At 41.9% G+C, this 15,546-nt stretch overlaps 1 protein-coding gene across 1 annotated transcript in view; it reads right to left on the bottom strand.

Annotated features, from left to right (window-relative positions):
* Positions 1–15,546, bottom strand: part of egfl6 (EGF-like-domain, multiple 6) — an 84,300-nt gene that overhangs the window by 35,260 nt on the left and 33,494 nt on the right. The window contains exons 4-7 of the mRNA XM_043700595.2: positions 13,466–13,585; positions 10,334–10,453; positions 5,402–5,536; positions 4,211–4,333 (exon numbers count right to left, since the gene is read on the bottom strand). Coding sequence (XP_043556530.1) covers positions 4,211–4,333; positions 5,402–5,536; positions 10,334–10,453; positions 13,466–13,585 — 498 coding nt within the window. The remainder of the gene's footprint in view (positions 1–4,210; positions 4,334–5,401; positions 5,537–10,333; positions 10,454–13,465; positions 13,586–15,546) is intronic.

Here is a 15,546-nt window from a genome sequence, read left to right as displayed (position 1 = left end):
TGATGATACCAGGAGACCGGGACTGACAGAAGACAACCACCCTCCCACCACTTGATTGCACTGAGTATTCATCCCCACCAGTTTCTGTCATGGCCATTTGCTTTAGTGAAAGTGTGATGTGTTGTCAGGCAGGCACGTGCTGTAGGTGTTAACTTAACATCTTGATGTGCTTTAGAGCAAGATATATGTGTCACCCTGGACATATCCCCACCACCAAGCATGACAAGAAGCCTGGGTGTCTGTGCTAAAAAGCAACTCAATACATCAGGACTGGAAATGCTTAGACAGCCAGTGCACTAACAATTACAGGACTGGTGCTGGAAAAGCACAGCAAGACAGGCAGTATCCGAGGAGCAGGAAAGTTGACAGTTCGGGCAAAGGAAGGGCTTTCTGATGAAGGGCTTTTGCCTGCAACATCAATTTTCCTGCTCCTCAGATGCTGCCTGACCTGCAGTACTTTTCCAGCACCACTCTAATCTTGAGTCTGATGTCCAGCATCTGCAGTCCTCACTTTCACCCAAAGGCATGGCGAGGCATAGATACTGTGAGCGCTAAGAGAGTCAGCGAACCGCCCGGTCCATCCCTGGATATGGGTACTTCTCAGTGTATGCAAAGTATCCCTTTGCTGCAGCCTTTCAGGGATAGCTGCCAATGTGCCATGCAATGTGACTCTGTAAGCAGCCTGCAACCATGCTGGATGCCAGTGTCTGTGGATGGGGGTGGATGCAGGTGGTGTCCGTGGGTTGTGCCCTGAGATGTACTTTGCTTGAACACAACATAGAGGTGGTTCCGAGGAAGCTGTGAGCTGAATCGATCAGGTACCCGCTCCAGGGTACACCAAGTTTGTTGGGTGAATTTGGGAAGATAGAAACTGAATAAGTATTAGGTGCGTTGGGCAGTTGAGGTGTTTAACAAGCAATAATCCCCCGTAATTTGCATCTTGCACTGCCCTAGTGTAAAACTCGCTACACTTTTGTGGAAAGCATAAAAGGTGCAGTGAGACATTGCGATAGGCATCGCTATACCTCTCATCTGATTCATTCACAAAGCTTGCCCTTGCCCATGTGCTTAGACCCCTAGAAGATTCCACCCTCCGAGTTTGGGTTCAACACAGACTGATCAAGGAGAATGCAAAGTCAAGTATTTGTCTTGAGGCTTAGACTTCAAAGTAATGTTATTTATTCTATTTTCAAACTAAACACTTATTTATAACATAGCCGCACCAGGCTCTCTCCATGTGTTCATCTTCATGAGGTTTTAAGACTCCCATTCTAAAGTATAATGTTTTAACATAGTGTAGTGGTCTAGTCAGTTCTAACTATGCCCACGCTGTACTATTTATGCCCAGTATTGTGTAGCTATCATCACAAGCTTGCTCCATTACACGCCAGGCAACATTGAAATAGACCTGCAGCATTGGAGAGACCTGGAGGATTAAATGGCCCAACGCTCTGAAAGCTATTGGTAACGAGAAAGGCTTGGGAACCTGGAGTTCAGCAGAGGCTTGGACGCTGGCGATCCTGTGATTCTGGATGGTTGTGTGAAGTGAGGCTGTACAGACATTGTATTCTAATAATTCCTTTCTTAAGCTCAACCTTCCTTGTTTCTATAACCTCTGCCCGTTGCACAAAACCACCCAGTGAACTCTGAGTCGCACTCTCATCTCTTTCTTCCCTTCTTTCTCACTACCACGAGTAGTCAATATGCTTCAAAGACATGTCCATTTCTCTGGAATTCTATCCCTGAAGCCCTTGATCTCTCCACTTCTTCTTCATCATTTAAGACCTATCTTCGCCTGATGATTCAGCTACTCGTTGTTAACCATATGTCCTTTCTCACTTTACATCTCAATTACACTTTATCTCTGTTAAATGCAGGTTATAATTTGTGTTTTCACAGATTCAGATACAACTATGAGGTCAACTTAGCTTATGTTGAATAAGGAGCAAGTGAGGACTGCAGATGCTGGAGATCAGAGCTGAAAAATGTGTTGCTGGAAAAGCGCAGCAGGTCAGGCAGCATCCAAGGAGCAGGAGATTCCTGAAGAAGGGCTTATGCCCGAAATGTCGATTCTCCTGCTCCTTGGATGCTGCCTGACCTGCTGCGCTTTTCCAGCAACACATTTTTCAGCTTATGTTGAATATGGTCTTGTCTATTTTTTAAAAGGAGGGAAAATTCAAGTTGTCCCATAAATGGGTTCCGCATACTCTTGCGGTGAGTTTGACCATAAGATTTTGTCTTTCACGAGCAGATGCCACAACATTCTAAGCAGCTCTTGGAGGTGCAAGAATGTTGTCAATGATACAACCAATGACGATTCTCATAATCTCCAAAATCTCTCTTTCTTGAGGAATAAGCTAGGAATGTATCCATTAGATCACAGCCTCTAAGACTGGCAGGGAGGGTTACACATGAGCATTACATAGATAACTGAGTCCGAGGTCAGATATAGAACATCCCACAGAAGGCATGGTGGCAGTGTGATCTCACCTATACCACAGCCCTTCATACCATCCTAATGGACTCTGGACAGAGAAAACTAAATAAACCATTATCACCAAACGAGTTAACAACAGTTTGTGAGAAAGACCTTTTCTTCATTCACACATTCATTCTCCAGGATTGGAACCTATGGATTTAATTGTATGTATGCATAGGATTCTAAAAGATTTAACTATGATCTGTTTCTCAGATTAGAACCAGGATTGGTTAAACAACTTTCTCCGTAATAAAATTATGCTAATTTTCTATTGATTTCATAAAATTATAATGTACAATATACTTTGAGTCATACAAACAAGCCTAGATAAACCTCTTCATGCTTAAGATGCTTTCAACATAATGACGTTGACACAGCTGTACACCTTTTAACTTATATTATTTGAGAACCAAGCAAAGGATGGTTCAAAGGATGTTCTCGATGAAAGAGTTTTCTAGCAATTTTTAATATGCTTGATTTGCACTTCTTCACTCAAGTGGATTAATGTTTTACGGTTTGTGGTATCAACTTTAAGACAAGTTGAGTTGAGAATCTGCTTAATATTTTGTAACTCTGAGAGACGGATTAACATTTTACTTGGTGACAGAAATAAACCATTTGAAAGAAGAAAGGCTTGGATACAGCACACCGTGAATAGTTATTGGTCGATTGCTGTTTGTTTATATTTCTCAAGATATCCAAAGCACCCGGTGTCTACCTCTGGAAAAAACAGTGTGGAGCAGTTGTGAGAGGGTGGGGGATAACGGATCAGGATTGGGGTGCATCGGGGTTGGGGGGCTGGTGTTATCATGGGATTTACAGCATTGTTGCCATTGGTTTTCACTGAGATAACGGTAAAGTAAAGCATCTAATTTGTACTGAAACATGTAAAGATGTACTGTTAGAGTAAGGGGTCACCGATTAAAGACAGAGGATAGTAAATTTTAAAATTCTCTACTGCAGAGGGCTGTCAAGGCTGGATCATGAAGAATATTCAAGGCTGAGAAAGACAGGGTCAGAAAAAGAGAAAGTGGAATGTAGGATTATCTGATCAGTTGTGATCTGATTGAAAGGTGGAGTAGACTTGATGGGCTGAATGGTCTACCCCTGCTTCTATATCTTATGGTCCTACGGATAGCGACTGTTAGCACCTTTGCAAGGGCAAACTGGTGTAATCCGGACAAAGTTTGCTGCAACATCCTGGTGTGCGGTGCTCTGCATCAATGGAGCAGGCGGTGAGACTGAAGTAGGAGCCGGGGGGATGGGAGCAGTCATCTGGGAAGTAGAAGTAGAGAGGATGTTTCCACTGGTATGTGAAACTAGGACAAGAAGGCATCGCCTCAAGATTAGAGGGAGCAGATTTATGACTGAATTGAGAAGGTACTTCTTCACCCAGAGGGCTGTAAATCTATGGAATTCCCTGCTCAGTGGATTAGTTAACGCTGCTTCAGTAAACAGTAAATTAAGGCTAAGATAGATTGTTTTTGAACAATAAAGGAATTAAGGGTTAAGGTGAGAAGGTGGATAAGTGGAGCTGAGGCCACGAAAAGATCAGCCATGATCTTATTGAATAGCGGAGCAGGCTCGAAGGGCCAGATGGCCTACTCCTGCTCCTAATTCTTATGGTCTGAAGTAAATGTACCTGATCTGCATTCACATCACCTAAGGCTCCTCAACAAGTAGCATGCATTTGGGAAATCAACATTCAACACAATAATTGATAAGTCTTACCAGAGCATTGAAAGCCACTGCCTCTGAATCCCTGCTTACATTTACATTTAAACGATCCCTGTGTGTTGCGGCAGTCTGCATGGTCACTACATGAGTGTGTATTGGTAGCACATTCATCGATGTCTGTCAAACAACATAAATATTATGTTTTAGAAAAGTAGTCCAGTCTCTTTGGGAGAAACATTAAGTCAGATTTTTCGGATGCTGTTGTTGGCCCCTCACCCGAAAAGTTGGCTGGGAAATGCATCCCTGACTATAATCACGACCCCATAGCCCACTTCACACTTGGAGGGACCTTAATTGTCTTCCCGAATGGGAAGGATGTTTCACCTTCAGACAGCTGCTGAACAATGGCACTATGTTTAGGGTGGTCACTTGTGGGAATACCAGCAGTCTCTGTAGAAAGGGAGCTAATGGAGGCCAACAAGGTCATTCTGAGTAACCTGCATGGCCTGACGTCACTATACATGGGTTGGGGACTGGGTGGGTTTGCGTGGTTAGAAGGCGGGGCGAGGGTTAAATGGAGTGTATCGCCTTATGGAGGGTGACTCTGATTGGCACAGGAAACCTTCAAGGAAGTCACTCTCAGCATCCAAACCCTTACCCTTACCTGCCCAGTTCAGCCAGTTAAAAACTGCCAGATAATCCATGTAGTGTGTACCTCACACTGTCATAGGCAAAATAGCAGTGGGGGCAGGAAGAGGTTTTCAGTGGCCATTGTTGCACCCTCTGGTTAAAATGGAATGAGTAGGCATACTGCATTTTACAAGCTGGCCTCCCTGCACAGCAGGTGACTGTAAAATTTCCACCCATTGAGTGGCTGAGCCATAAAGGTTAGAATGTCTCGGCATGTATTCCCAGTCTGTCCTGAGTTAAATCTCAGCCAGAGTGACAATAGGAGTTGGTTACAAAGCCTCAGGGTTACAAGCAGAAGAATAACCTGTGTAAGGGTGGACATCAGGACAGGTTTCAGAACATCTTTGGAGTCTGCAAGAACTGCCCACATGTGCTGTCTAGGTTTATGCATCCAAAATAGTTTTGTGCATTAATAAGAGGTATTCATGGAATAACTGGAAGATTCAATGGCTTTTCGAGAGGAGTAGGAGCGACCTGCAGTTGTCAGAACTTGTTTTATATTTTTTGATGTTTAGTTGTCAGCTGACTGATCAGAAGCTGTTGTATTAAGCTTACCTATACATCTGTATTTGCCGTCAATGTATTTGAGCTCATAGCCAGTTTGGCACTTGCAGAAGTAACTGCCAAATGTATTCACACATCTCCGCAAAGGAGGGCACAGAGGTTTGCTAGATGCACATTCATCAATATCTGGATAAGGGAAGCAGAAAAATGATGGATATACTTGCATGTTTTCTGAGAACAGCCTTATGAGCAAATAAGCTGCAGATTGTGTTTAATTAAATATTGGATGGCAAAGATAGAGATTTGCATTGCAATGCATTTAAGAGAATCTTAACTTTGAATTAGTTTGCAGCTGAAATAACTTTACAGCTTAGAATTCGGATGGGAAGCTGGATGTGGTAGAAACAATGACTCAATGATTAGCACTGCTGCCTCATGGTGCCAGGGACCTGGGTTCAATTCCACCCTGAAGTGACTGTGTAGATATTATATGTTCTCTTCATGGCTGCATGGGTTTTCTCTGTTTTTTCCCACAGTCCAAAGATGAGCAGGTTAGGTGAATTGGTAATGGGGAATGCAGGATTACAGGGTCTGGGTGGATGCTTTTCGGAGTGTTGATATGGACGTGATGGGCTGAATGGCCAACTTCCACACTCTTGGGATTCTATGGTTTCTCTTAGGCATTTCAGCAGAGTGTGAATGGGCAGTTGAGGTATGATTTCATTGTGTGAATTTTATCCTGAAGGGGCGTTGTAAACTTCTTAATGTTTAATATGTTTTAAGTTTGGGATCATACTCTGCATTTCTGGAAAACCAGGAAACGAATGGATTTGGGCAGCAGCATCATTTGGAATTTCAATCCTCCCAGCTGCTTCTACAACTAATCTGGGGAGAAAAAAGCATGCAATTGTTTGAATGAATACTGATTGCTTAATCAGCTTTATCCTGTTATGATTAGGGTTAGACGTTCTTGAAGACTCAGAAGTCTAGCCAGTCTTTGAACTGTAAGGAGTTTGTGGCTTGCCTTCTCTCCAACATCGTTTTGTGTAGAAACCAAGAAACAGTAATCAATCTTTGAGTCACTCCGACCTGGTTTACTAATCACTCGGAGCCTGGCTGATTTATATCTCAACTTCACTGGCCAGTCTTTGATGTACTATGTCTTACAATGCCACCATAACTTCACACCAAGAAATCTACTGGCAAGAATTGGTAACTTTGCAAGTGCTCTATTATCATTGTCATCAGGAAAGATAAGTGCTTTAGTTAGGAGTAAAGAATTAATCGTATGTTTTATGCATCTACATTTAGCACTAGCATGAGAAGAGCAAAGGGATCAAAGCTCAGAGCTAAGGCCACTAAGGATGTGTTTACATTTGTTTGAGTTTCCACCAGATCTTACTCAAAGAAACGGCTCCATGCTAAATTTATTCATCTAAAATGCCTAAGAGGAACCATAGAATCCAAAGAGTGTGGAAGTTGGCCATTCAGCCCATCAGTTCCATACCAACACTCTAAAGAGCATCCACCCAGAACATATAACCCTGCATTTCCCATGCCCAATCCACCTAACCTGCACATCTTTGGACTGTGGGAGAAAACTGGAGAACCCAGAGAAAAATCATGCAGACATGAGGAGAGTAGCAGAGTACAATCCTCAACTTAAAATATGTTAAACATTAACATTAAATGTTCTGCAGCTACTGGTGGGTTGATTTAGCTAAGATTATAGGTTGAATGGGGTGTGTTGTTACCCACCTACAGAGAACAGACTCGTCAGAATGTTGTGGGGAACCCATCATTCAGGATTCCTCCTCACCTCCACCCCCCAACATATCCAGTGGAAGTTTCACTCCACCTTGTTTCTGCAATGTTGTTGATTGGTTCCCCAGCCTGGCAACCAGCCAAATTAGCTGCTGGGTGGGTAGGGAGCTGATGTATGGGTGAGAAAAGAAGTTGATCAAGGGAAGATGAATTGACTGAGGAAAAAGGGTCAGTCGGAGCGAGCTTGATTGGCGTAACAGAGCAGGACATCTTGGCAATCGTCAGGATTCAGGGTGGAAGGCCAGAAATAATTGGAGGGTGTTTGATTGTGAATGGGGGGGGTAGGAGGTAGGGAGTGTAAGGAAAGTGTGGCTATTGATCCCAGGAAAGAGGCTGGACAACAGATGCATTCAGACAACTTCCATTATTGTGGGGAGGAGCATGGGCCAGAACATGGTTGGTGGGGGTATGGGGGGAGCTAGGTGTGGATTTAAATGATTTGGGAGAGTGGGGTGGGTGGTATTTGGAGGCTGAGGGTGTTGTTCCAATCTCAATAGAGACTGTTAAAGTTTTAGAGAAATTCACACACCCTGTTATTAACCAAAAAAAAATTAAGTAACATGATTTCATGTTTTAAATCAAATTAATTTTACAGAAACAAATCAAACAAAGCAAACATTATGAAGTAAATACTTGCTTAGCTAACTATCACGTATACTTTAGCCTAACATTCTCAACTAAAACTCCCATTTTTCACTATGACTCTCAGTCAGATAAATATTTGCCTAACTATCAGATTCATGAAAGTTAGTTTCTTCCTTGGAGCCAACTCTTCACATTCTTGCAACAGCCACTAACAGTCTCCATTAATAGTTACTAACCCTTCTAGACTGACTGTTATCCACTCCTTTGTCTGTTCAACTGTCCTTCTCTCTCCTTGGGTTCTATCCTCATCTATCGTTTACTCCTTATCCCTTTCAGGTTGACAAAAAAACTAGCTATGTCAGTAGCATTTCTAGGTACTAACAAATCAGTAAGTACATTGAAAGATCTTGGACCTTTCACCTTAAATGGGAGTTTTACTTTCAATTCCTGTTTTGAGATTTCAACAGACAATTGGAAGTACCCTGGGTTTCTACGCTGTTTACTCTCTTGGTCCAAACTACTCTTTAGCTCCTAGATTTCTCTCTCCCTGATTCTAAGCTAAATTGGGTGTTTTCTCAGTGAGGGTTACTGCAGATTTCTTCCTCTAGTTCCAAGCTAGGCAAATCTCTCAGTCTCTTTTCTTTCATGAATTCTGCCTTCAAACTGTGTCCGGGCTTCCATCCACACTCCATATGGTGAGTGATAAAGTTAGCATTTTCTCTACTTAAGGTGCAGGCCTGGCTAGCATCTCTTTCTCTTTCTCCCTGAGTGAACTGCAAGCTAATAAGATGACAGCTGCATGGTCTTCATCAATTCCCATGCTGAACTATCTGTGAGCAAGCATACAGATAACCTGAAACAAAAGAGCCTTCCTAACACCCAACCCATCTTCATGACATCAAGACAACTTAGAGATTCTTCAAACTGAAACGTAAAGTAATTAACTTACACCACCAAAACTGCTCTTTGATTCTGCGTCCTGCAGGAATAATTTCGATTTCTAATTAGGTTAACTGGCTTACTCCCAGACTTGCTGGTTCCAACAATAACAACTCCTCCCTGTTTATGAAACTGTTTTATTGCAAGGGCTTATGGTACAACAGCAGAGTGTTTGACTCCACATTTGAAAAGTGCATGTTCAAATCACATCAGGCTCATAAGGCACAGTGGTAGTGTCCCTGTCTGTGGGCCACTTCTGGGTTGAAGTCCCACCTGTGCTGGACAAGCAGCCAGAACAGATTAATTAAAAGTATCTACAAATGTGTGTTCAGCTTCTAGGAACTAAATGAATAATTGACATAACTATAGACTCCTGTCAAATACCGAAGGGTCATTTATTGTTTAGGTTGTCTCCTTTCTAACTTTAACCTTTATTTCCAATTGGCTTTCTTCTTAAATTAATTGGAGAATACTGAAAGTTACTCCCATTGCATTCAGCTTTCAGTCTGCCCTCTTTACATGATATCAAACCAGCAGTCAACAAGCATTCTCCTTTAAGTGATGTCGAAACAGTTCAGGTTAAAGTTGATTTAACAGCTTGAAGTCTGTGTGAATTTGAACAGTAAACATGACTGTTACAACTGACATACATTTACCAAACAATGTCTCAATTACTTAGCAGAAAAATATTGCTTCCAACATTTTCTTTGGGGAGGTAGTAATTGACACTGGGCTAGTAATCCAGAAAGCTCTGGTTAATACTCTACGGACATAGGTTCAAATCCCTCGAATTCAGCTAATGAATCTACAACCTAGCCATTCTAATGGTGACTATGCAACCATTGTCATTTGTTGCTGTTCAAATAGTCATAGTTGATCATTTAACACAGCACCACATTCCCACGTTTTCTTCATACTCTTTGATCCCTTCAGCCCTAAGAGCTATACCTATCTCCTTCTTAAAAACATTAACTGTTTGGCCTCAACTGCTTTCTGTGACAAGGCTCATCCTTCCAAAAGCTCATCGCTCTCTGGCCGAAGAAATTGCTCCTCGTCTCAGTTCCGAAATGGCCTGCCTTGCATCCTTAGAATGCATCCCCTGGTTCCAGACTCTGTGCTCATACTTTCACTTTCTGCATTTATCCTGTCTGGTCAATTTAGAATTTTACAGATTTCTTTAAAATCCCCAACCCTCCTCATTCATCCAAACTCCAATGAATACAATCTTAATCAATCTAGTCTCTCTTCATACATGAATCCCAAGAATCAGTCTGGTAAATCTTTGTTGCACTCCCTCCATTGCCGGAACATCCTACCTCAGGTAAGGAGACCAAAATGGCACACAATATTCCAAGTGCTGACTCACCAAGGCCCTGTAAGTTGCAGCAAGACATGAAGTTGCAGCTATGAAGGCCAACATACCATTTATCTTCTTACTGCCCTTCCGCACCTGCATACTTACTTGCAGCTTTGTCGACTCTCCACTGCCCTCTGACTGAGTTTAAGGGTAGCTGGGGGGGGGGGTCTGGCTTCTCCAGGGATACAAATTTCCCATGAAAGAAATCAATAAGCAAGTCATTTTATTTTTGTGGTAAACTTTGTTCTCGTACTCGAGATTACAGAGAGAGCACAGACCTATGCAGGTTTTTCCATCTGGTCCCAGTTGTAATCCAGAAGATGGGCAGAAACAGCGGACCTCTCCCTCCACATCCTCACAGCCATATTGACAGTTTGCCATTGCACATGTCCTGGAATCTAAAGATCACAGAGCCAGTGAACTTGTGCATTCAAAATCTCATACAACAATACTTCTTGCCCTTTTCGATGGACAACTGGAACGTAATCCCATTTGGAACCTTTGCTGATGTAAATTACGTTGATGTGATGAGCTCTGTATTTTAAGTAATGCATAATTTATTTCAGTGGTCTGGTTTCTCACAATTCCCTGGGAAGAATGACAATTGCAATTACATTCTTATTTAAACTCTGCTATTGCAGAACTAGAGATCTAAATGGTTTATTGGGAAGCTTTAACCATAATTTGTTCATTTTAATTGGTCTTTGTGGTTGTATTAGTTCATTGGTATGTTGTTGGATGAACCAAATCATAATCAAATGCAATTGGTGAGGAATCAGTGACTTGATTAATGAATTAAAAATGTATTAATGTTTTTGTCAGTCACTAATTTCCCCATCAATCTTTGTTAAATAGCTGACACTCCACCATCCATCAGAAATGCTGGATTCTCTCTTCTCATGACTGCTGCTTCACTTTAACAGTGTATTGAAGTTCCCTGATGCTGTGTTGTGGACTGTTTGATAGAACATGTGATTGACCATGTTGTGAATTAATTTTCAATGTGTTAAGATACTGATTGGAAATAAGTCTTTTCCACAAAAAGAGACAATCTGAAGGGAAATAAAATGACTCTTAGTCATTCCACGTAGTTTCTAGTGGCAATATCAGATGCTTGATAGTAGGTTCTGTCCCAAGGTGTTTATCTTGGGAAATGTATCTCCCTTACCTGGGGCACACTGGCTAATTTTCTCTGCATCTCTTTCCACCTTCTCAAAGCCTTCCATTCAGACCAGGTTTGTGGCCATCCATCTTAATCCTTATCCCATGGTTCAGCAATATTTCATTTACTGTTTGTTCTGTTCTCTGCCTTCTTGTCTGCATGGCATTTTGAGACAGCGCTATTTATCAATCTGGAATAGTTGGGACTGTTAAGAAAATCTTATGTGCATTAAGTGAAATTACTGAAAGGAGAGAAGTAATCACTGAAAGGCTGAGAATGATTTTAACCTAATTTCTCAGATGGGAGATCAATGTGCTCAGGTGGAAAATTGTTTTTAGAACATATATAATATTGCCCTGTATTAGTTGAGTAACTTAAATGTTGCACCCATTTCTGCTATTTTCCCCAATAAAATTGGTTACAGAAATCTTTAACTGCACTGTCTTCTGTGAAGAACTAAACTCAATATTGTATCAAACTCTGTAACGGGGCATCTGCTAGCATCTGGCATTAGTTAGAGATGCCCTGCAGTCAGACAGTCATAGAGATGCACAGTACAGAAACAGACCCTTTGGTCAACTCGTCCATTCCGATCAGATATCCCAACCTAATCTAGTCCCATTTGGCAGCATTTAGCCCATAACCCTCCAAACCCTTCCTATTCATAAATCTGTCCCGATGCCTTTTAAATGGATTGGGTTGGGATATCTGGTCAGCATAGACCAGTTGGACCGAAGGGTCTGTTTCCATGCTGTACATCTCTTTGACTCTAAATGGTGTAATTGTACCAGCCTCCACCACTTCCTCTGGCAGCTCATTTCATACATGCACTACCCTCTACGTGAAAATGTTGCCCCTTAGTTCCCTTTTAAATCTTTCCCTTCTCACCTTAAACCTATACCCTCCAGTTTTGGACCTCCCCATCCTGGGAAAAAGACCTTGATCATTCACCCTATCCATGCCCCTCGTGATTTTATAAACCTCTACAAGGTCATCCCTCAGCCTCAGATGCTCCAGAGAAAATAGCCCCAGCCTATTCAGCCATCAGTACTAAAACAACAGTTTCCCATAAAGTTATTGTAAGTTCAAGTTGAAATCAGTGCAGTGAGGAAAATAGGACATCTGGCACCTGAGTGAACAGTCTTAATAAATAAATGTATAAAATTTATTTTTAAAAATTTAACCTCTCTTTCTAATCAACCCCCTGTTTAGAGATTTATTCTACACTTCTGGAGCAAGTAGGACCTGACCCCAGGCCTCTTGGTCCAAGGGTAGGGACAATACCACTGCAGTACAAGAAGATCCCTTATATCAGCAGGACTCTAAACTGTGGGCAAAATCCCAACGGATTTCCTAATCCATCACCTTAACTATTTGGCCTCAACTAAGCATTCACCAGAAGTAGAAGGAGGATACATATAATTAGGTACAGAAAGTGAAAGAAATAGAGGAAAAAAGATTTGGATCAAGTCATAGAGAGTGAGAAAAGGGAGAAAGGAAATGCAAAGCAAATTATTTAAACTTTATTATTTTACATTTTAAAAATAATTCCCAAATAGTTCACAAGTTAAAGTAATGAGATTGCTTATTTGTAGCAGGTAATTTTCAGATGGGCAAGAGAGGTTGATTGGTTAAAAACAAGGACTGCAGATGCTGGAAACCAGAGTCTAGATTCGAGTGGGTTTCCTGCTCCTCGGATGCTGCCTGACCTGCTGTGCTTTTCCAGCACCATTCTAATCAAGAGAGGCTGATTGGTCATGATGAACAATAATTGTACGATGAAATGGGTACTTACGCTAGCTCTAAATGTCTGTGTTGATTCAGATTAAATCTAATTTACAAATACAGCAACTTCATGCCATGTAATGTATTTCAAATGATAAGGCAGATAGCAGATGCTGCATTTGCAAAGCTTATAGCAAAGTGACAACTCAGGCAGTTAATAGTTGTATTTGACAATCCATCTACCCTTTCTATAGATTTTGTGCCATTTGTACATAAAAATGTATTTTGTTTGCCCCACTTATATTTTGATAACAAATTCTGATTTATTGTTGTTGTGTTTTAAAAGCATCTAATGAAGATTGCCAATGAACTTGTTAAGAAATGGTCATTTGTTCCAAATAGCCTCAAAAATAGCTGAAATCACAGAGTGCAAAACTGGGAGGAGAACATAATGAATCCAACAGATGATCAATCCATCAGCAATATTTTATCACAACAGGGATTCCAGGAATGTTTCACTCACTAGCACATGTGCCATCTGGAGTCAGCATGAAACCATTCAGACAGTAGCACTTGTAGCTGCCATGTGTGTTCATGCATCTGTGTTCACAGGGTCTTGGCTTCAGTCCACATTCGTTAAAATCTGTAGCAGTTAAAAAAAAATTGGTGCAAAACAAAATACGAATAGCTGAGAGAACTGGTTCCAGTTTATTGACAAGATGACTTTTCACACTACTGAGTAGCATGTGAATGTGCAAAGTATTCAAACATCTTTGAAACACAATCATTGTGAAGTCAAGCTATGCCACGAGATTTCCTTTTATTCTTTTGCCAGATGTGGGTGTCGCTAGCTGGCCAGCATTGCCCATTCCTAATTGCCCTTGATGAGGCTTTATAGTGATTGGTTCAACTGAGTGCTTGCTAGGCCATTTCAGAAGGCAATTGACAGTCAACCACATTGTGTGGCGCTGGAGTCACATGTAAGCCAGACCATGTGAGGATGGCAGATTTCCTTCCCTGAAAGACATTAGTGAAACAGATAGGTTTTCCAACAATCGACAAGGGCTTCATGGTCACCAGCAGATCCTTAATTTCAGATTTTTTCAAATTATGTTGCTAGGGTTGGAGGATTTGAGCTATAGGGAGAGGCTGAACAGGCTGGTGCTGTTTTCCCTGGAGCGTCGGAGGCTGAGGGGTGACCTTATAGAGGTTTACAAAATCATGAGGGGCATGGATAGGATAAATAGACAAAGTCTTTTCCCTGGAGCTGGGGAGTCCAGAACTAGAGGGTATTGGTTTAGGGTGAGAAGGCAAAGATATAAAAGAGACCTAAGGGGCATCTTTTTCACACAGGTACGTATATAAAATGACCTACCAGAGGATGTGATGGAGGCTGGTACAATTGCAACATTTAAAAGGCATTTGAATTGGGACATGTACAGGAAGGGTTTATAGGGATCTTCTGACAATCCCCAAAGGTGCATCCTTGGCACAGCATTCAGGAATTCAGAGCACGTATCCTGCATATGAGCCTTCATTATAAACATACTATGGCCATTTTGGTGCATGCTGTCAAGGCAACAGTTTGGGCCATTAATGGACAATCTACAATCCACATCTTACATGATACTCTGTCTACTCAAAGTCACTTATGATTATGAGCAACTTTAATTGGGCACAGTTAGGCGTCAAGCTTCTGCTTCTCACTGAATACTGCTGCCCGAGTAGCCAATTCCACTTAATTGTCTCTTCCATCTAGAGGCAATGAGCCAAATCTTTTGAGGCATGATGGAAGGGGAGGTGGGGATGGGAAGGTGTTGACTGTCAGCTACAGTGCTGGTGAGAGTTTCTTTTCAGCTCGGCCCACTGAACCACAAGCTGTTCAGACAGTGGTAAGGTCACCTCTTGTGGCCTTTTAACAGGAATCGAGACATTGGGGACAGTATTCACACCCCCTGAGAGTGTTGACTAATCAGAGGTTGGCAGCTCTTGTGAGCCATAGGGATTGTGGTGCCTCCTGCTGCAAGGACAGGCTCTGGAGACCCAGGATCATGGAATCACCCAGGTCATAGGTAAGGAATGTGGGAGATAGAACTATGGATCACAGAGGAAAGGGGTTTGGGAAGGGCGGGGGGGGGGGGGGCGTTGGCAGCAAGAATATGGCTGGCTCTCAGCTGCTGTCCTTTCTCATATCGTGTCCCTAAAATGGTCACTTAATACTTTGAAATTTGGGCCTCTACTCCGTCAGGAGATGTTGAACTAGCCATGCAATTTCAACAAGTGTTAATGCAACTGGCATTGGATGAAATTCTTAAGTGTTCAGTAATTGGTGGTGGGTGTGCAGGTTGACCAGGGACCTTCTGATACCTGTTCTAATCCTGGCAGAAGGAGCCTTGGGGTCAATTATGCTATCACTACAATTACTGACATGCCCTTCCTGGCTCTAAGCTCATCATCAGTGAAAGCAGGAAATTTCACCCAGTACATATTATCTACATGGACAAAATTAATTTAAGATTCATTAATTGCAGTATTATAACCTGTGTACTTTTTCAGTATTGTGCTGCCCAATGAGGAAATCTACATCCAACATAACTGGACAGT

The sequence above is a fragment of the Chiloscyllium plagiosum genome, unplaced genomic scaffold (assembly GCF_037043375.1).
Source record: "Chiloscyllium plagiosum isolate Xiang-an unplaced genomic scaffold, Cpla_swu_hap1 HiC_scaffold_12, whole genome shotgun sequence".
NCBI lineage: Eukaryota > Metazoa > Chordata > Chondrichthyes > Orectolobiformes > Hemiscylliidae > Chiloscyllium > Chiloscyllium plagiosum.
This window is presented reverse-complemented; position numbering and strand designations above follow the sequence as displayed.